The 23,254-nt window shown below is 40.8% G+C and overlaps 1 protein-coding gene across 1 annotated transcript in view; it reads left to right on the top strand.

The window, feature by feature from the left end:
• ADAMTS9 (ADAM metallopeptidase with thrombospondin type 1 motif 9) overlaps positions 1-23,254 on the top strand; it is a 344,253-nt gene that overhangs the window by 85,738 nt on the left and 235,261 nt on the right. The window contains exons 4-9 of the mRNA XM_082265401.1: positions 2,872-3,134; positions 5,601-5,684; positions 5,771-5,895; positions 12,537-12,577; positions 15,706-15,811; positions 19,090-19,236. Of these exons, the coding sequence (XP_082121527.1) occupies positions 2,872-3,134; positions 5,601-5,684; positions 5,771-5,895; positions 12,537-12,577; positions 15,706-15,811; positions 19,090-19,236 (766 nt within the window). The remainder of the gene's footprint in view (positions 1-2,871; positions 3,135-5,600; positions 5,685-5,770; positions 5,896-12,536; positions 12,578-15,705; positions 15,812-19,089; positions 19,237-23,254) is intronic.

The raw sequence follows: 23,254 nt of genomic DNA, 5'->3' as shown, positions 1-23,254 counted from the left end.
CCTGCAACGGGGCTAGCCATCACGGGAGCAGGACTGGAGCGACCTGAAATTAGGTAAGCATACACATCTTTCTTACACAAGTTGGCTAGCATAAGTGTTGGGAGGAGGAAGGTGACAGTTTTTTTTTTTTTTTATAACTCTTTATTATTCAAGAAATTCAGCAATACCATACAGAACATGGAATAAACATTAAAGTGTTACTAAAGTCATATATATATATATATATATATATATATATATATATATATATATAATTTATTAACCACTTCTGGACCGGAAGTTTTCCCCCCTTAATGACCATGCCATTTTTTGCGATTTGGCACTGCGTTACTTTAACAGACAATTGCGCAGTCGTGCGACGCTGTACCCAAATAAAATTGATCTCCTTTTTCCCCACAAATAGACCAACTGTGCAATTATAATTTTTTTCGCTATAAACAAAAAAATGAGCGACAATTCTGAAAAAAAAAAAAAAAACCCAATATTTTTCACTTTCTGCTATATAATATCTGCAGCTCTTCTCCCCCGCTCCCCCCTCACTTCTGTGTCTCACTAACTTTGCCATTAGCTCCCAATGCTGTCAATCAAAGTCAGTGATTAGGGAATGGGGCCAAGTCCCGCCGTCTTTTGTCTGTTGTCAATGGACGCAGCAGCGGGGCTCAGGAGTGAGCACACACGCGTGCCTCCATAGGAAGCAACTTCCCATGGGTGCACTGGACAGAGAGGAGGTGAGGTGCACTGAGCAGGTGAGTATAAAGATGTTTGTTTTGATGTTTTCCTTTTACATTTGCTTTATGCCTGTGGAGACATTGCTCATGATATCTAGAAGCGGTTGACAATCAATATTAAACGTTGAATTTTGAGCCCATTTTCATGTTTACATGTAGAGAGTTGTTTCACTGATTCGAATCCATGACTTGGTAGCAAAGCCTAGCTTCTACACTGGATCTTGGGGTCTCGGAGGGTGGCGCTGGGGGTAGTGCAGAGAGCCGGAGCTGAAGGAGGAGGTGACTTCCTATGGCAGCGCTGAATACAGACTACTGACCGAGGGAGCACATAGCTGGATCAGGAGAAGTTCATCGATAGTGGAATATTGGAGGATTGTTTACCATTTATGTCCGAAGTTCATATACCCTTGTAGTGAGGGTCCATATTATCTGTGAATCGATAGTTTATGATTGGGGGAACCTATCTACAGTCTGTGCCTGATGTTTATTACTTCGCTATAGACCTTTGTAATGGGGGACTATATCATCTGGTAAGAGGCCTCGTTGTTGGGTGCTGATGGTGGCCATCACACTGAAATAGAAGAGCCTCATATTTCTTTCTACTTTGGTTATATCTTTGATATGGACTTTGTTGAAATTTAGCATTGCACCATTTTTTGATGTAGAGAACACAATTCGTACAGTACATGGGTAATCTGCAAAAAGAGAATAACAGAGAGGAAGCACAGCAAAAGAAAGGATGAATTCGAGAAGATAGGTCAGTGGGAAAAAGAAGAGGGGAGGGTAGGACAAGAGTGGAGTGGAAGCAGGGCTTTTTTTTCTTAGAAAATAGGTGCAGGAACTCAACAACGACCCCCCAAAACCCCCTCGACCCCCACACACACCCTCCAAACCGCATCAAATACATGGCATGTTCAAATTTTACTAAGAGTGGGAGGGTCTTAAAGGGGCATTAAATACCAGGAGTGCATTACATACAGAATGCAGAGTTCAGGGGTGCGCTGTATACAGAGTGCACAGTTAAGCCTTATTCCACAGCTGCTTACTGCTGCATCCTCCTTCCACATCTCACCTTCACCTCTCTTCAGCTTTGACCTTTCCATACAACCCATCCTCCACTACCTCCATCTTCTCCCCCCCCACCTTAGAAGCTCCACCATCTTCCACATTGTTGCTGTATTAGGCTAAAGCCCCCAGCCGGCTCTAGCACCTCCCTGCACACTGTAGGTGGTTTGCAGGGAGATCATCCAGTGGGATTATCGACATCTGCACTGCACGCTGGGCACCTACATCTCCCTTGTCCCCATCCTGCACTCAGTGAGAGCCACTAAGGAGATCAGATCTGTGGGAGCCTTTGGGAGAAAAGTTGTCACTTGTAAACACAAAAGCCAGACTTCTGTGTTTACAAGTGATAGTGCTGAGCAGAAAGCAGGGGACCTGGGCCAGAGGTGGTGGAACTGATTTCCACCAAGTTCCAGCTGAATAAAAGCCCTGAGTGGAAGAAATAAGAAAAGAACGGGGGGGGGGGGGGTTGGGGGGGTTTCTCCCTCTTGGATGGGAAAAGATGCTGAATATTTGCCAGGGAAGGCAAAAGTTAGGCAAAAAAACATTGTTATCGACATCCTCAGTAGTTAGAATTCCTGAATAGTGACTGCATTTGATTGGATGCAGTCACTGTTTCTTTTCCACCTGACTTCTTTGACAAAAAATTAATTGAAAATTCGACTTGTGTCAAGCCATGAGTGATGTCCCCCCCAACCACAGCTCAAATGTTGTCCGATTCAGCAGGAATCGAGGAATCAAGTTGTCTATTGCAGCCTTTACAGTGGTGGAAAACAATAGACTCTGTGTGTGGCTGATTCAATTTCAATTTATCTGCAGGCATGCTGACTACATTTTCTGAGATACAGTTAGCCACAAAAAAGGTAGAATTGTTCTTAGGCGCACATTACAATTATCCTTTAACACACATCCTCTCTACAAGTACCCTTTAGCTGTCCTAACTGGTTGGATTTTCCTCCCAAACTGGGAAATTAATTAGAAAATACATTTCTGTGAAAAGACATGAGGATTGTTCAGGTGATATTGGCAGTTTGTGGTATATCCTATTCTTACGTTGTCTCTTTTTAAAATCTCACTGCAGGTCAAAAACAAAGTAGAATTAAACAGAGGAAAAGGGGAACTCCGAAGGAACAGGAGAGCGTGTTTTCAGATGGGCAGAACATAAGAGACCAGGATCCCTCATCGGATAATGCTGATAAGATCAATAGAACACAAACTCTAAGAAGAACAAAGCGTTTTTTGTCCTATCCTCGTTATGTTGAATTGATGGTGGTTGCTGACAACAGGATGGTGGAGTATCATGGGGCTAATCTTCAGCATTATGTTTTAACACTCATGTCTATAGTAAGTATCTGAACTTTGCTTCTATCACTTCTTGGGGGCGGAGAAAACATCTGATTCGTACCAAAAACCCCAAAATGGGGCAACAATTTAATATGTATTATTCAATATTGAAACATTTAACCACTTAAGCCCCAGATGATTTTCCTGCTCAAAGACCAGGGCCTATTTTGCGATTCGGCACTGCTTGACTTTAACAGACAATTGCGCGGTCGTGCAGCGCTGTACCCAAATGAAATTAATGTCCTTTTTTCCCCACAAACAGAGCTTTCTTTTGGTGGTATTTGATCACCTGTGCGATTTTTACTTTTTGCGCTATAAACAAAAAAAGAGCGACAATTTTGAAAAAATAACAATATTTTTCACATTTTTTTTATATGAAATTCCCCCCAAAAAATGTAAAAATCTAAATTTTTTTAACATTTTAGGCCAATTTGTTTTCTGCTACCTATGTTTGGTAAAAAAAAACGGCTTTGTTTACATCAGCCGTCTGCCTTTCTCCCTCTCCAACGGGAGATCGCGAGTGACCGGTGGACAAATAAAAGTGTTTTTGACCAGGGTTCAGCTTTAAACTTCCATAAGTTTCCAGCTTCAACAGATTCCTTTATCCACACTAAACAGCGCAGATAGATGAATAATTCTGGAACAGCAGCTGCATTTGTTTGGATGCAGCCGCTGTTTGGCCGAAAGTTTTCCAGCAGGCCTTTTCGACAAAAATTGATCAAACAGTTGACTTTTGGCAAATGTAGCAAGGCCAGCAGGGACACCCACAGAGCAAATTTTGGCCCATCCATCGGGAGCCAGCCAAATATTGCCTAATGTATGGCCAGCTTAATTATAGAGGTGAAATGTGCTCTGTCCCATCCCATAGTTTCCATACTGATGGGCCAGTCGAAAAGCCTGGTAAAAAGTTGTTAATTCCTTGATATAAATTGGTACCAGGTAGCACCTACTCACATTGCCTTGTCTCTTTGTTTGCATGTGTCTGTATGCTCAGGTTGGCCAAGCATACATGTTTGTGTGACAGCTGTCGTATAAATAAGCTTTGATGCTTTTAAATTTTGACTGCAAAAGACTTAATCACTTAATCTCAGAGGGAAATATACTGGCCGGTGTACATTTTGTGGGAACTGGTGATTTCCCAAGAAAAAAGGGTCATTTGTGCTGTTTGCTGCACTCATACACAAGCACCTTTGTAGATTACAAGTACGGTATGCATCTGTAAACAGAATTTGGAAGCTGGATTGCCTGCAAACATGCAACACATGTTAAATGTCCATAGCCAGCTTCAATTCCTGCCAATCCATTCCTTTTTCCAATTAAAGCTTTAGGCCTGGTGTACGCGCATGCTTTCGAGGTCGCTGTAGTAACGATGTGATTTTAGTACAGCCATCAGTGTGTTCTGACAGGGGCACCCGACCACCACCCCCCTCCCGTGCCAGAACTCACTGATGGCTACATGCGCTGATCGGGTGCCGATTGGCTGCTGGTTTTCCAGAAAGCTCATACCACAGGTACTCTCCGTGAGATCGGGTTCTGTCAAACAAGGACCTGTACACACGTGCTGAATGTCAACCTGTATCTACTGTGCTGGCTGATTTCAACCTATATTCGGCCTGTCTGTACGAGGATTTCTTCAATATGGCGGCAGAATTGAGACAAAGCTTAAAGGGTTGTTTACCTTTACCAAAAAACTGCCTATGCAGGTAAGGGGTGCCTGTAGATAAAACGAACTGGGCAGCTCTGACTAAAGTTGGACAACGTCCTTATTATAGGTGTAGGCCACATACGAACCTCCCAAAGCCGAGACAAAAAACTCACAGAGGTGGCACCAGCCTGTGCTGCCTTGTTGCTAAGTCACCAGCAGCTGATACTGCTCACCTCCACCATCACAGGAGCGAGCTCTCAAACCCCACCACATGTTTGGTCCACTGTCTCCTCCTATAACCGCTGAGCACAGAGCTTCTACGATGGGGAAGAAAGAGTTCATGCAAGGAAGTTTGAATCAGCTGTGAGTGACTTATCAAGAAAATTCCAGATTTTGAGTAGTCATCAGAACAGGAATAAAGGGGAAATCTAGTTTTTGTGACCCTGGTGATAACCTCTCAATTCCTGTTGAGACTATGGGGAAAGAATTGAAGGGAAATCTCCTTAATGGATCACAGATGGCAAAAAAAACTGACGGGGGGGGGGGGGTTATAACCTTATCCTACTCTTGCCAAAAAAGGTTTAGCCTTTAGTTCTACCTTAAGAATATTGTATACAGCAAGGCATACTGGCAAACTTACTGAAAAAAATTGATTTAGGGTTTACCTATAATTTATTACTTAGAACCTTTCAACTCACAATCTGTTAAATCCTGAAGACAGCTCACGCAATGAATTCCTTGTGGTGTGTGAATAACAGTAACGCTTGGTTAATTTTGAATGAGATTCTGAAGACCATCCTGATTAATTCTCTCTCCTGCAGGTAGCTTCTATCTATAAAGACCCAAGCATCGGTAATTTAATCAATATCGCCATAGTAAAATTAGCTGTCGTCCATGATGAACAGGTACGATGTTTCCTTGTGTGGTTTTTGGCATGAAAAACTGTGCACAAGCCTTTACTAGACTATGCATTTGTCTTTATCTCTACTAGGAGGGTCCAACCATTTCTTATAATGCTCAAACTACATTAAAAAACTTCTGCATATGGCAACAATCCCAGAACCACCCCGATGACAGCCATCACTCACATCATGATACAGCGGTACTCATCACAAGGTGGGAACATTTTTCATGTGTCTGTACAAATTAAAGAGCCTATTGCATTTTACTAATCTCCCTTAGATTTTGTTAGTATGTTAATACATTTTGAAAAAAGGGGGGGGAGAAGAAATCGGGACTTTGTATGAGGAAATGACGGGGTAGGGTCATATTCCTCCATCCCTATGCATATATGAAGAACAAAAAGGGAAGTTGGGACTTTAAATGAAACAATGGCGGCAATGAGGGGAATTATAGACAAGGATATCAATGGGCTGGCATAAATATATATGTGTGTATGAAAATCCGTTACAGCGTAATTATAGGTCACATTTTAATAAATAAATGCATAAGTAAACATCATAGCATAATGACAGTGATAGTCATTACTGGTAAATAACATAAATACATGAAATACATAACATTATATTTAATTGATGAATACATACACACATCTTACATCAAACCAAAAAGACATGGATACATCATTAATGGTAGATGACATTCAAAAATGCATGAAAGACAGCCCATTGCAGCACGCATAGTATGATTGCACCTAATGATGTCAATGGTGTCCAATAGGGTCATCTGGACTAGCACCAGTCCAGATGATATAAATAAATTAGCGTTAGAATTCAATGCAATGCATAAAAAATTAATAGGCACATAATAATCATGACGTGGCATCCTTTAACAGCTCTACGCGTTTCATGGTTGTAACCAATCGTCAGGAGCAGATGCAACGTATGTGTATATAATCGTGTCTGTTGGCACTGATGGGGAAGCTAAGATTAGTAACATGAGATAGTTTGGAGGTGCATGGGGAATGTTGTCCCCTTCCCGGGAGCTGTGGACGAGGATCGTGGTAGAAGGTCAACAGGACCACCATGGGATATTATCTGGAAATTGTGGGATACATCCTTATGGGATAAGTGACACAACTCATAGTGAGTAGTATGTGGTCTCCTCGGAGTGGGTTCTCATTTATATGTTAATAAATTATAACATTCAGCGGCGCTAAATAAAATGAATATTAACAGCTGTATCCCACAGCAACGGATATTAGGATGTTACATGCACCATAAGTCAATATGATAATTTCAATAGTCCATATAAACTGATGAATGAACTGAAGTCTCTGGGGTACAACACTAGGGAGTCCAAAAGGTAGAAAAAATGGGCTGTCACCACACCTCGTCCCACCTCTCCCAATGGTCACACACTCACCAGAAATAAATGATCAACTGCATGTAAAATCCACAGCATAGAAATGGCCCTCCCAAAGAGACACTCCTCTTGAAGCACTTAAAATCACTCGCAGGATCTCTCCAGTGGATGCATAAGTAATTCACTTATGCATGTATTAGCCTTAGCGCATATTCTCCAAGAATATAAGCCGTCAGAAAAGAGAGAGGGGAAGACCAATAGTGTAATTCCGTAACACTTTATTAAAACACATTAACCCCCCTTAGCTTCTAAACACTTACAAAAGTTACAAGCATTCTTGGTAATCAGCATACACATCATAAAAGGCAGAGTGCGCAGTGTCTGCCTCCTACCGCTTCTTGCGTCCAGCGGAATCCACCGGTGAGAGGGAGCTGGTCTGCGTACTACGTGGAAGCCACGTGATCACGCCCTAATGCGTTTCGTCATTGCTTCATCAGAGGGTGCCCTCAATTTATTTTTAGGCTTTCTTTCTTTCTTCTATTTTCATCTGGTGATCTGGCCAGTAAAGGGCCATACACACTATAAGATTTTATGAAGACTTTTTCCTTTATACTTACCAAAACCATATAATATGACGTCAAACCTAAACACTTTCAATTTGTATCCATTCTGGCAGGCCCTTGCACTACATAGAAAAGGTAAATCTGAAGGAAATCTAACCACAAAAGTTGGATAGTGTGTATCCAGCTTAAGTCTGTTGTTTTTTCAAAAGAACAAGCTCTCCAGAAGTATGTATCATTTACAAAGATAAGACAAACCGTTTAACACTATCAGGAGTGCTTAAAATGATCAGCTTTTATTTATTTATGCAAAACCTTTATCCCAAAAGTGGAAACTGTTTTCTGTAACTGCTTACAAAATGTGAGCTGGAGTTTGGCTTAAATGTGTTAGTTTATATAAATCTGCTAGTACACCTAACATTCCCCTCCTCCCAGACTGTCAATACTGCTGTCCAAAGCTGCCCCCTGTGCTCATTCATCCAGAGTGGGGGCACTCTAATATAGGAGGTGTGTAACTGGCCAGATCATCAGGTGAAAACAGAGGGGGAATAAGTCTAAGAAAAGAAAACAAATGCAGCCACCACACCTAATGATTGGTAAGGTGTAATATATGATATTTTTGGTTTTGGGTTTAATACTATATTCTTAGGTATCAAAAAAGTGCTTTCCCTGGCCCTTGCTGATATATAACTTGTTTGTATTGGTTGGTTTCTGCAACAATTGTCTGTGTAACCACCAGCCAGTTTGATTCTTCCTGTATTGCATAATAAAAATCAGACTGGCTGGTGGTTACACAGACAATTGTTGCAGAAACCAACCAATACAAACAAGTTATGTATCAGCAAGGGACAGGGAAGGCAATTTGTTGATACCTAAGAATAAAGTAGTATTAAACCCAAAACCAAAAATGTAATATATTACAGCTTACCAATCATTAGATGTGGTGGCTGCATTAGTTTTCTTTTCGAATGAGAATAATAAGAAACTGGTTCTTTATATACTGTTAAAAATGTCATTGTTTGATGTCATAAGTCATGGTGATGCCATAGCGTGTGCGCTTGTAGCCTCTGCACATCATTGTTGGCCATTTAGAGTTCTGATCATCCACCTCTCTTGCAAGTTCAATGTACCCTGTGTGTGCCATCTGATCTGGGGAGATCAGCTGACGGTATATGTGCCAGGAGAGCAAGCAGAGTGCTTATGAGTTCAAACTCTTCAACAGGCTGGCAGTGATGACATATCCAGGTGTTCTGGTACTACAAGCCTACACTGCTATTCACATCATCTACTCTTGGGGAGGACAGCAGTAAAATTATAGTTTAAAGAGAACAGAGAAGGTACAGTTTATTTTCTGCTGATGTGGCTCTGCTTTTCAGATTTCTCAAAGGTGAAGAAGTAAAATCTGATATAAATGAAGTGAGCGATTAGTTTAACACACAGTCAGGGGCACATTTTTCATTTACTGAAACTTACGTCAACTTGTTAATCCCACAGCTGAGGTAGTGTTCCTCTGCAAGGATCTGAGATGTGCACAAATAAAATACTGCTTTATGAATTAAGATTTAATGCATGGAAAAGTCTGGTGAGTGGAAATAAAGTATGTAGTCCTCAGTCGCTACCCCCAGCAAATGGAAATAACAGAAAATACAGTAGAAGACTGAAAAAAAAAAAAAACATTTAGGAAGAGGAAGGCAGTGATGGCATAAATTGGAAAAGAGTCATGCATCACATTTTTACGTGCAAAATTCTGAGACTGTTAAAGTGAATCAGTTCTAAAGTAAAATGCCTGTTAAGAAGCTCTAGATCAGTGGCCTCCAAACTGCGGCCCTTGGGCTACATGTCGCCCTTTGCTTGCCTTTATCCAGCCCTTTAGGCATTATTCCTGCCACTAACACCAAGAATGGAGCATAATTCCTGCCACTGACACCAGCAATGGGGCAATATTCCTTCCACTGACACCAACGATGGAGCATAATTCCTACCAATGACAACAAAAATGGTGCATTATTCTTCCCACTGACACTATTTCTCCCCTTAACCTTCCTAGCGATATTCCCGAGCGTGACTCGGGGTTGGATTTTAGAGCCAAAAGTGGTAACCCCCGAGCCACACTCGGGGTACCGCTAGGAAGATCGCTGGATCCTGGTAGAGGTTTTACTTACCTTTTCTCCGGGATCCAGCGATGTATGCGGGCGGTATGCGGTGGCGGAGCTTCCTCCCGATCGTCTGCGAGCCCCGCCTTCAATCTCCGGCGACGTGACGTCCGCCGGGGGGTGGAACCGGCGGGAAATTAAGATGTAAAACACACCAAACACACTGATACTATTCAAAATAAAAAAAATTCACGTTACATTTCCCCCCAGTGCCCTTTCTTGCAGTTTTACTGTACTTTTTATGTAAATATATATATACAGTATATATATATATATATATATATATATATATATATATATATATACACGTAATTCTTGTGAATGAGCAGCCCAAACCAACTGTATACATTATATATATATATATATATATATACTGTACGTATATATATATATAATATATGTATACATAATATATGTATACATATATATATATATATATATATATATATATATATATATATATATATAATGTATACAGTTGGTTTGGGCTGCTCATTCACAAGAATTACATGCAAAATAATGGTACCGCTTTCAGCACCTAAAATCCAAAATAACCATACCGCCAGGGAGGTTAATAACAAAGGTCAGGCATTGTTTACTCCCACTGGGCACAGTCCAGCCCCACTAAAGTCTGAAGGACAGTAGACTTGCCCTTTCTTTAGAAAGTTTGGAGACCCCTGTACTATCCTATTGGATAGTTACTGCATGTGCCCAAAGAATGAGGACAACTGATTACCTGAATATACTGAATGACCAGGTTATTCCATCAATGGGTTTTTTCTTCCCCGATGGCACAGCATATTCCAAGATGACAATGCCAGGATTCATCGTGCTCAAATTGTGAAAGAGTGGTTCAGGGAGCATGAGACATCATTTTCACACATGGATTGGCCACCACAGAGTCCAGAACTCAAACCCATTGAGAATCTTTGGGATGTGCTGGAGAAGGCTTTGTGCAGTGGTCTGACTCTCCCATGATCAATACAAGATCTTGGGGAAAAATGAATGTAACACTGGACAGAAATAAATCTTGTGACATTGCAGAAGCTTATCAAAACAATGTTATGTGAATAAAGCTGGCACACGAAAAGTCTTTATTCCAACATGGATAGCGGTGACAACATGACAAATGCTGACGCGTTTCGGCTTTACGCCTTCCTCAAAACAATGCCACCGCGAATGCGTGCCATAATCAAAGCCAAGGAAATATTAGAGTGTGTGATTATTTTTTTTTTTTTTTGGTGGCAACTTTTTTTTTGGCCAGGCAGTGTATAATTTTAGTGATCTGACCTGTCTGAAGTGATCCTTTTTGCTACCCATCTTCAATGGACTCCTGTAGTGGTCTTGAGCTATGTAGCTATTACTGGCTGCCACTGTGGAAGAAATGTCACAACTGTCATTCCTTACTTTCAATAATACCGGTAAACTGGTAAAATACTGTACTCCTATGAGTACCTATGAGAGGGTTTTGCCCATTTTTAGTAATATGTTATAGTCACAGTACAAATAATTGCTAAAGAAAATGTCACTAGTTTATAAATGCAGACTTTGTGCTGTAGACTCAAACATGAGCTGTTGGAGACTGGCTACTCAATGATATTAGTATGATACTAGTAGTAGTGCTATCTTGGTATTAGAGAGAGAAATTGTACTTTTTGATATTATTATGTGAATATACAATATATTCATATGCAGTATTTTCAAATATAATTTAGTATCATGGACATTATGATTAAAGTGACTTTGTTTCAAAAATCAATGTCAGAATTTGAGTTACCTACTTGAGCCACCAAACACCACTCCAGTGAAGAGAAATTAACCCCATCACAGAAGTCTCTACAGAAATCCAACTTTCAGGAGTGTCAGTCCCTTCTATGTCCCTTTCTGTGCTCAGTAGCTTCTTCCACCAACCCGTACATTACTAAAAAACACAACAGTGACAAAAAGGTTGGCATGAGGAACCATTGAGTGCAGTGGAGGACACAGCAGATAGACACTCCAAGATGTGTTGGATTCTAAAGAGATTTTTAGGAATGATTCCTCTTTTTTAGTGCAGCGGTTAGTGGTGCAAGTTATGTGTTTTGTTTCTTTCTTTCAGGTGAACCTTTTATTTTGGCATTTATATTTGCGGCGGAGTCGCTTTATACCAAATTAATGGAAACCATACTAATTTGATCATGCTTACAATTTACCCCAACGTGCTGTGGGCACGGTTATCACCTTAGAAAATGCGGTCTGATTGACCAGCTATAGTTCAAAGCCTTCTCTCAATGAACAAACAGGCGTGCCCCTAGCAGTGTTTGGTATAATCCTATCTTCTCACTCTGCTGCCCTCTGAAAAGCCTCAAATGCATTTTTTTTACAGCAAAATCATTATAGTGCTGCTTGACTTTCCAACCTCTATCTTACCAGCAACTGCACTTCTGACACCTTTATCCTTTTAAAAGATAACTCAGCACAGTATAAAATGATTTCTTGCTGTGTTCAAAAGATACTTGAACTGTACACTTATTCATTTTGCTCTGAGCTAAAAGCCCAATGCTATGGCTTTCTAGATCTATATTTATGATGAAGGGTGTGCTGGGCTTTCTGAGTTGTTAGGCCCTAGAACAACTACGTGGTCTGCAATGTCTGTATGAGTATATACTGTGTGTCAGCAACAGCCCTAAATGAAAGGTTCATGATTATTCATTTAATTTGTGTAATTGTGTTTTTTGTGTCTGTGCTTTTTTTAATGTCCTTTTGTACTTTTTAAATAAAACACACACTTTTCATTCAGACAGGATATTTGCAGAGCCCATGAGAAATGTGATACATTAGGTAAGACATGTCTTCATTTTATTGTAATGATATTAGTAAGTGTCAGATTCCAGGTTGACATCTTTGGTGTTGCCTCTAGAGACTGGTCACGCTGACTTGTACCAGAGGATTTATCTGGAATTTGGTTAGTGTGAATGAATTTCATATATCATTTTTGATATGATATTGATGTTTATTACAATTTTTATTTAATATTGATATCCAATATGTTATTGATTTATATGAAGCTAGAGAAAGCAAAATCCATAGTGGTGTTAATTGTGCCAATCAAATTTCACCTTTTTTGAACCCTAAAGTGAACCAATGCCCAGTTCATGCATACTAAAGTACTTACATACTCTGAACAAGCAGCAAAAGCACAAGGCCTCATTCATAGTTACAAAGTTAGTTCAGTTAAAAAAAGACACAAGTCCATCCAGTTCAACTAAAAGCAGGGGAAAAAGTAATACAATCCTATGATGTACACAATCCTATAACTGGAAGGAGAACACAGGCGCCACACTAAGTGCAGTATATTGAGATTAAATGTTTAATTGACCAACGAAAAGGTACTCACAAACAAATGTATAAAACCAGCATGACAGTATCATGAACGGAGATGATGATCCCGGTGTCCGAATTCAGGATGGCACAAGCGGTCTCAGAGCGCTGGGTTGTATCGAGTGGAAGATCGGTACTTCCCGTCTACAGAGGACACAGCACTAGCCTTCCTGACGTCACTTCCGGGATACGTACTGGCGCCGGCGACGCGTTGTCGGAGCATGCGCTCCTTCTACTGCAGTTGATCCAGAGGAAAGCAAAAAAAAAAAAAAAACCCAATGAAGAAAAGTTTGCTTCAGTAGAGGAAAAAAATCCTTCATGATCCCCAAGAGGCAATAGGATATTCCCCGGATCAACTTTACCGATAAATATCAGTATATTATGTGTATCTAGGAAAGAATCCAGAACTTTTTTAAACAATCTACAAAGCTGGCCAGAACCAGCTCTTGAGGGAGTGCATTCCACATTATCACAGCTATTACTGTGAGAAGAAACCTTTCCGTATTTGGAGATTAAATCTCTTTTCCTCTAGATGTAAGAGTGCCCTCTTGTCATCTGTGATGACCTTAAAGTGAATAACTCAACACCAAGTTCACTATATGGATCAAGTTCACCATTCACCCCTTTATCTGTAGGCCTTGTGGAGAAATGTTCAAAGTTTACAATACAGACATTGAAATCTTAGCTCCTTTCCTAATACCTTCTGTTACATCAGAAACTTGCCAGGTTGTCAGCCTTCTAATGTGGAAAACTAGTGGATTTTTTTAAGATTTTAGAACCCATTTATACCATTGCACTGCAGCAGTGCATGTTATATGTGTCAGTGAGATGCAGTGCCATTCATTTTTAATGGCACCTTAATGCACCTTGCCAATAAACTTGCATTGCAGCCTAGAACAACGCACTAATATGTGTTGTGGTGTGCTGCAAAAAATGGTTCCTGCACCATCTTTGGTGCATTGTGGTGCATTGGCAGCCAATTAATTTTAAATTGTCTGCCTTAACACATCCCAGTGGTGTGATTAAGCCTTTAGAAAATGTCTAAAACCTGACTCTATTGATTTGTTGTGATCTTTGAGGATCTTTAAGACAAATAATGTCACATTAAAAGCACTTTGAGAGGTTAGGGATAGCTTGTTTTAAAGTTATTTTACTGATAATATGTAAATAGTTCAAAGCTGAATTCTAAGGACCAAAAATCTTTACACTTGAAGTGTGTCCCCCTCCCCACTGCAAGGGTTAAATGCATGTTTGGCCTAGGGAAATATGAAAAAGGTAATATACTTGCCATATATCTTCGCAAGTTTCCTCCTCTTCCTGCGACTGGTCCCCTAAAGCCTCTTCCCTTCACTGCCTGACCAGTCGCAGCTCTATATTGTCCTCGCATACAATGAAGGATTACTTACTGGTCCTGCCTTGTACAGGATGACGTCCCAGAGCTGCAACCATTAAGGCAACAAAGGGAAGCGGCCCTGCACTGTATGGAAATAGACAGAGAAGAGGTCCTGAATTGTACGGGAATAGACAGAGAAGAGAAGAGGTCCTGAATTGTATGGGAATAGACAGAGAAGAGGTCCTGAATTGTATGGGAATAGACAGACAAACCAGGGGATAGTGCAAGCTGCTTCAGGGGAAGATAGGAAGTAAGTAGTATATCACCCGTAGGTGAAACAAGCAGTTAATCCTTGTACTGGGCAAAGCCACCCACACAAAGTAATGATTCTTTGTCCCTGGAGTTCAGCTTTAGTATTTATAGTCTGGGCACAGGACCTGAACTCAAAAGGGGAAGATTTGCTGTGTTTTAGGGAACATCTAGAAATGTTAATTGTGCCTACACAGTACCTTGAAAGATCCTTTGTCCCCAATATCTTGAATATCTTATTGTGGTAGTGCATCATGGTTCACGTGTGTGTGTATATATATACATACATATATATATATATATATATATATATATATATATATATATATATATATATATATACAGTATATATAAAAAGGGTCACTTTACTGAAAGATGAGCACCAAAAATGCTGTTTACAATCCCCATTCTAATTGTTTACAATCCTTTTTTTTCACTAGAGTCTCTATATTTCATGATGGCAACATTGCTGTAAATAGTATTTAGATAATACGTGAAAAATCAAGGTGTCAATCATCAAATATATATATATATATATATATATATATATATATATATATATGTGTGTGTGTGTGTGAATTCAAACAAATAAGGGGATATCAGCACTTAAATCCTCTTTTGTGTGCAGTGGAGCACAGTGTATTTAAATAGGATCACAAATATATTGAGGAAGAAACACCTCTGAATGGTTGTTGGGAATCTATACCTGATCACACTATTTTGCATATAGGACTTTTTTTCATCTATGTATTTATTTAACCATGGACTCACTTTTGGTTTATTTATTTCACTTTGTTTGTTTGTGAAAAACAACCTTTTATAATTAATGTTATTTGTGATTTTTTAGCACTGTTATGTTGTGATCAGCGCATTTACTTTCTATACATTGCTGTAAATAAGTAGCATGAACATATACTTTGAACTTACCAGCCTTTGTCCCTTTCAGGCCTAGCAGAGCTGGGTACAGTATGTGACCCATACAGGAGCTGTTCCATAAGCGAAGACAACGGATTGAGCACAGCATTTACCATAGCACATGAGCTTGGACACGTGTATGTTTGATGTAAATATACTTGTCTTCAAAAAAAAAAAATCTTATCCTTTACCCATTATAACTCCCTCTAGCAACTGTTTCCAGTATAAACTTTTTTGTTTTGATAGGGTATGGATTTTTATTCTCTTCATTTTTCATTTTGCTGTCTATGTGCTGTTGAAGAGATTTCCCTTCACTTCCTGTACCGCAGACACAACAGGAGGTGAGAGGAAATCTCTCCAAAGTGAAGACAAATCAAAATTTTGGCTGTTGTCAGAGCAGCGGGTGTCTCTATTGGAAGATTTCCCCTTAGTTCCAGTTGTACAATTTTGGATTCATATGAAAAGCTACTTTCAAATGCTTAGACTACCAAAAAAGAGAAAGAAAAAAATGGTTTCAGGTTCCTTTTATTGTAGAGAGCCTTATGACTCCTCTCAGGATTTTGAGGTTTGTCACTGCCCTTCATTCCTTGTTGCCCTGGACACTGGCCAGCCAGTGCAGCCCTGACAACTTGCCTTTGACAAAGATCTCTAGGACACCGCTTACTTTCTCCTATGGTGGTATTGTTCCCTCGTTGACCAGACTAGCTATACTTCAGTCTACAAGGTTTAGTACATTCACCCATGTGGCGTGATCCTAAATTGTTTATCATCATTATTGTAATATCACTCTTTTGGAATACCCTGTAGTCTACCTGCTGGGACTCTGCCCGAAGCTGGAAAGTCCCTAATTAAGATGAGTGAGCTTTGCAGCTAGGCTTTAATCAGCCTGAGCTGTGTTTACATTTTTCTAGGCTCTGCTGATTCTCCTAAGCTCAGTGCATTGATTGCTTATGCCTGTTACTATTGAGGATGTTCCAGTTATTAGTGTAGGAAGGACAATCTCTATGTATATGATCCAACCAATCCCTGAAGTCCTTGTTGAGAAGTATAGTTTGAGAAGGAGATAAACATTTTCAGCATCTTTCCAGAGGGTTCTGTCCCTCCTGGGCATCTGCCTGAAGGTAATGTCTACATAGAAGGATCTTTATTTGGGTCTTGCCTTAGTCTGGCATGTGCCAGAGGTCCAAGGACTTTAGCTGCCTACTGGAGTGTACACAGTATCTAGAGCAGTGTTTCTCAACCTTTTTTTAGTCAAGGCACCCTCTAAAATAATGGACTCGAGGCACCCCATTCTAAAATGTAAAAATTATACTAATTGTTTTATGTAATCCATTACCATCCACGCGTGTAGGCAAGGCAGCCATCAGAAATTGTAGGGCTTCTTACACAGCTTTAGGCTTGGCCTGACTACCAACATTCCCCATGGCTGTCCCACTGGCCGTCCCACCGAATCTGCATCCCTTTCCACAATGTATCCCCATCCCAGCCCAGAATTATCTGCATCCCTTTCCACAATGTATCCACCATCCTGCCCAGAATTATCCTCATCCCTTTCCACAATGTATCCACCATCCCCGCCCAGAATAATCCATCGTTTTCCACAATGTATCCCCGCCCATAATTATCCGCATCACTTTCCACAATGTATTCACCATCCCTGCCCAGAATAATCCATCACTTTCCACAATTTATCCCCATCCCCGCACAGAATTATCTGCATCCCTTTCCACAATGTATCCCCATCCCCACACAGAGTAAGCCATCCCTTTCCATAATGTATCCCCATCCCTGCACAGAATTATCCGCATCCCTTTCCACAATGTATCCCCATCCCCACCCAGAGTAAGCCATCCCTTTCCATAATGTATCCCCATCCCAGCCCAGAATTATCCGCATCCCTTTCCACAATGTATCCACCATCCTGCCCAGAATTATTCGCATCCCTTTCCACAATGTATCCACCATCCCCGCCCAGAATAATCCATAGTTTTCCACAATGTATCCCCATCCCCGGTCCAGAATTATCCGCATCACTTTCCACAATGTATTCACCATCCCTGCCCAAAATAATCCATCATTTTCCACAATTTATCCCCATCCCCGCACAGAATTATCCGCATCCCTTTCCACAATGTATCCCCATCCTCGCCCAGTATTATCTGCATCCTTTTCAACAATGTAAACCCAATCCCCGTCCAGAATTATCCGCATCCCTTTCCATAATGTATCCCCATCCCCACCCAGAATAAGCCATCCCTTTCCATAATGTATCCCCATCCCTGCACAGAATTATCCGCATCCCTTTCCACAATGTATCCCCATCCCCACCCAGAATAAGCCATCCCTTTCCACAATGTATCCCCAACCCCACGCAGAATAAGCCATCCCTTTCCATAATGTATCCCCATCCCCATCCAGAATAAGCCATCCCTTTCCATAATTTATCCCCATTCCCCACCCAGAATAAGCCATCCCTTTCCACAATGTATCCCCATCCCCACCCAGAATAAGCCATCCCTTTCCACAATGTATCCCCATCCCCACCCAGAATAAGCCATCCCTTTCCACAATGTATCCCCATCCCCACCCAGAATAAACCATCCCTTTCCACAATGTATCCCCACCCAGAATAAGCCATCCCTTTCCACAATGTATCCCCATCCCCACCCAGAATAAGCCATCCCTTTCCATAATGTATCACCATCCCCACCCAGAATAAGCCATCCCTTTCCACAATGTATCCCCATCCCCACCCAGAATTAGCCATCCCTTTCCATAATGTATCCCCATCCTTGCCCAGAATTATCTGCATCCCTTTCCACAATGTATCCCCCTTCCCCGCACAGAATTATCCGCATCCCTTTCCACAATGTATCCACCATCCTGCCCAGAATTATCTGCATCCCTTTCCACAATGTATCCCCCTTCCCCGCACAGAATTATCCGCATCCCTTTCCACAATGTATCCACCATCCTGCCCAGAATTATCTGCATCCCTTTCCACAATGTATCCCCCATCACCCCCTGCTTGAGCGCTGCTCACTCAGACGATACCTAACTATCCTTGCAAAAGCAGGCTTCGCCTCAGCAGGGAAGGAAATGAAGCGAAGCGAGCTGGCCAGGTTTACTTATTTATCGCCCATCATTTAAAGACCCAATTAAAAGACCTCTCCTTTTCTGGTAGTTCGAATTACGGTCTATGCTGGCACAGCTCCTCTGCCCCTCCCATCACCTTCCTACAATAACCTTCATTCAGCTGTTGGGGGCGACAGGGTCACATTAAAATTTGCATCAGGTAGGTGAGGGGAAATTACTAACTCTAAGTATTATTTGCAGTCTGTTATTATTGTGTTGGTGATACATACTATTTTTTTTTTTTAACATAACACTTTTTTTCTCTCTGTTTATTTTTTAGATTTAACATGCCACATGATGATAGTAATAAATGTAAGGAGGAGGGTGGCAAAAATCAGCAAAATGTCATGGCTCCAACCCTCAATTTTTACACCAACCCCTGGATGTGGTCAAAGTGCAGCCGAAAGTATATAACGCAATTTTTGGAGTAAGTTGTGTAAAGCGCTATATGTATGTAAAAGAAGGATTCTTCCAAAGTTTAAAGGAACATGCCCAGGCAGAAATAATTTTTTTAAAACCTAAGCAGGTCGCTCTAAATTTCATATTCTTCCCTTCTGTTAAGCCCTTCCAATGTTTACTGTTTCTAAATTTTCAGAATTGTCCTTGTATATATATATTTACACTCCCTGGGTTACAGGCCTGAGTGTCTGTTGAGTGACGTGGGTGTCTGTTATTCCATTCAGGACTCCCACAAAGACTCTTTTGCATGAAGACATTTCTTTAAGTCTAATAAATTATTACACACGCTGAATTCTGTAATAAAAAGAAATAATCTCCTTCTTTTGGCAACTCTTGCTGAGCATTCCATGTCCGTAGACACGGGGTAACCAGGGTAACCAGTGGTCTCATGCTGGCCTACGGTTTTCTAATTGGACATTGTGTTCTGGTATGACAGTGTTAAGGGATACCTGGATAGGCCCCGGAAACCAGGCTTTAGCCAAGTACCACAGATGATTCACCGCTGCTATTCTTCAAGTGACAATAGCACAGCGTGCAGGGTACTTAAATATGCTTGTGTTGTAGAACAGTGAAATCAATAAAATATCATGATATTTATACATATATATACAGTACTATGCAAAGGATTTACCTTATTTTTCGCTCCATAAGACGCCCCTGATCATAAGACACAGCTAGGTTTTAGAGGAGGAAAACAAGCAAAAAAAATATTCTGACCCAAATATATATATATATATATATATATATATATATATATATATATATATATAAATATAAAAAAATGTATATATATATATATATATATATACACACACTCTCTCTCTATCTCTATATATATATATATATATATATATACACAGTATACGGTGATAGTAGTGGGTAGAGATTTGCTTGTAGGCACTGTGTGGCTGAGCCCGGGAGGAAGCATGTAGCTGCAGTATAGAGCAAAGCCGCTGCTTCCTGTGTATGGCTCCTCGTATCACAGGCGGAGTTCATCTGATATCACTCCGCCTATGAGCCGGACCTTTACAGGAAGTAGCGGCTCCGTTCTAGTACATGACAGCTGAGCCGGGAGTCAGGGCACCGCGGGTAGACTCTGGGACACCGCAGTGAGATTCGTGGACACCACGGTGATCTCGGGATCAGTGTCCACGGAGCGCCGGTACGGATTTAGTCACTATTCGCTCCATAAGACGCACAGACATTTCCCCCCATTTATTGGGGGGAGGGGTGCGTCTTATGGAGCGAAAAGCAGGTGTGAAAAAATGCTGTAAGTTAGGAATGCTTTCAGAAACAGAGGTGTTTCTTTAGTTTATTATTTATCAATTAACAAAATGGAAGGAGAATGAACAGAAGAGAAATCCAAATAAAAGCAAAATTTCATGTGACTGCCGTTTGTCTTTAAAACAGCATCAATTCTGGGTACACTTGCACACAGTTTTTGAAGGAACTCTGCAAGTAGGTTGTTCCAAACATCTTGGAGAAACCACAGATCTTCTGTGGATGTAGGCTGCCTGAAATCCTTCTGTCTCTTCATATAATCCCAGATAGACTAGTTGATGTTGAGATCAGGGCTCTATGGGGGCCAAATTCATCACTTCCAAGACATGTTGTTCTTCTTTACAGTGAAGATAGTTCTTAATGACATTGGCTGTATGTTTGGGTTCGTTGTTCTGCTACAGAATAAATTTATGGCCAATCACACGCTTTCCTGATGGTATGGCATGATTGATAAGTATCTCCCTGTAGTTCTCAGCATTGAGGACACCACTGATCCTAACCAAATCTCCAACTCCATTTGCAGAAATGCAGCCCTAGACTTGCAAGGAACCTCCACCATGTTTCACTGTTGCCTGCAGACACTCATTATTGTACCGCCCTCCCAGACTCCTAGTCTTTTGGTGAACAAACTGCCTCCTACTACCAAATATTTCAGATTTCGACTCGTCAGTCCAGAGCACCTACTGCCATTTTTCTGCACCCCAGTTACTATGTTTACGTGCATAGTTGGGTCACTTAGCCTTGTTTCCATGTATGACTTTTTGACCACAATTCTTCCATGAAGATCATTTCTGGCCAGACTTCACTGGACAGTAGATGGGTGTACCCGGGTCCCATGGTTTCTGAATGTTCTGTGCGGATAGCACTACTGGACATCTTCCAATGTCAAAGGGAAGTAAGCATGATGTGTGTTTCATCTGCTGCATTTTTTCCTTGGCTGACCACTGCTTCTACAGTCCTCAACGCTGCCTGATCAAATGCATTCTCAATGCTGAGAAATACAGGCAGATATTAACACATCATGCCATGCCATCAGGGAGGCGTTTGATTGGCCCCAAATTTATTCTGCAGCAGGACAATGGCCCCAATGTCAATTGGATGTATAATCATTTTTTTCCCCCTAAGCAATTACTGGTATGCATAAATGAAATGTGCATTTTTTGTGCTCCAAGTGGAATGGATGTTTTTTAAAATTTTCTAGTAAATAGAATAATGTATCCTAGCTCTCCCCTGGACTGTTCAATGGTTCCTAACATTGCTAAATGTAGCCATCTTGCTGTATGCATTTAATGGTGGCCAAACACACTTCGATAAATGATCAATTTATTTTCAATTCCTTTTCAATCATTTCCGATATAGTATCATTAGCTGAAGTTAGGCTTTCATTTTCTATTTCAGTCTTGGCGATCAACTCAGTTTTATCTAATCTATATTGAGTCAAATGCCTGGTACACCTGGTAAGTTTTTTTTTTGTTCAACGCAGCGGGCTGAACGAAGAAAAACTGAGGAGCTCAATGTACTAATTATGCTGTGTTATTTCAGCGATCTCCCTGCTGTGCTATTGTGTTCAGACAGGGGGACCGCTTCCCGATCGGCACTTGCAGCCATAGACTGAGAGTGCTCATTGGATGCTGATCAGCTGCTGGTTTTCCAGTATGCTTGTTCAACAGAAGTCAGTTTCTACTGTACCAGCTGATTTTGGCCAATATTCAACCTGTGTGTACATGGCTTAAATAGATCAGAAGGGACGTTGTGGGTTGATTGTTTGCCAATTTGATTGTTTTGGTTGAATTGCACGCAGACAAAAAAAGCATACGTGGCCGCCATTAAGCCCAACTCCAGCCTAAACTTAAAAAAGCTACATGGGCAATACTGGAAATACATTTTGCATATGTAGCTATGAATCACAAAAACAACTAAAGAAATTAGGGCAAACTACCACAAACAGTTTATATTAAAAGCCAGCTAACAAAAGAAATTGTTGGCAGGTAGTCCTCACCTGTTTTATAGTGTTTATATCTCAAAGTATGTTGAAAGTAGCTGGAACTGCCACAAAAATACCAAATGCCCAGCACAACCATTAAAGTGGCACTAAAGTCAAAATCAGAAATTACATATATGATGTAGTATGTCACTAGAATTAAAAGGGTGTACAGCATATAGAGCTGTTAGCTGCATCAGTTTACATTTTTAGGCTTTTTTTTCCCTTTTTTTCACCCATTGATCCTGCCAGTAGGCCTGTTATTTTTCAAAGTAATTTAACAGACCAAGCTGTCCAGCAAAAGTTGCAGTTAAAGGGTGTAGACAAACCATTTAACACTGACAGGGGTGCTTACAATGGTCAGCTTTTATTTATTCACGTAAAACCTTTATCCCAAAGTGGAAAAATATGTTGCTGTAACTGCCTCAAAAGTCTTAGCTGAAGTTAGGCTTTCATTTTCCAGTCATTTGCTAAAGTCCATCTAACACTACCCTCTCCGAGCAGTGCTGCTGCTGTCTCCTTTGCTCTTCCATAGGAGCCACCCTATAGCAAGCAGTATGTTACTGGCTGGATCACCAGGTGATCTGGCCAGTTAAACACCTCCTGTATTAAAGTGCCTACCGTCTGGGTAATGGAGCACAGGGGTATCTTTGGACAGCAGCATTGTCAGTCGGGGGGGGGGGGGGTATTAGATGGACTAGCAGATTTAAATACACTAAAAAAT

The sequence above is a fragment of the Pelophylax lessonae genome (assembly GCF_965119305.1).
Source record: "Pelophylax lessonae genome assembly, chromosome: 8".
NCBI classification, from domain to species: Eukaryota; Metazoa; Chordata; class Amphibia; order Anura; family Ranidae; genus Pelophylax; species Pelophylax lessonae.
Note: the sequence above shows the minus strand (reverse complement) of the source record. Positions and strands in the feature narration are given on the sequence as shown.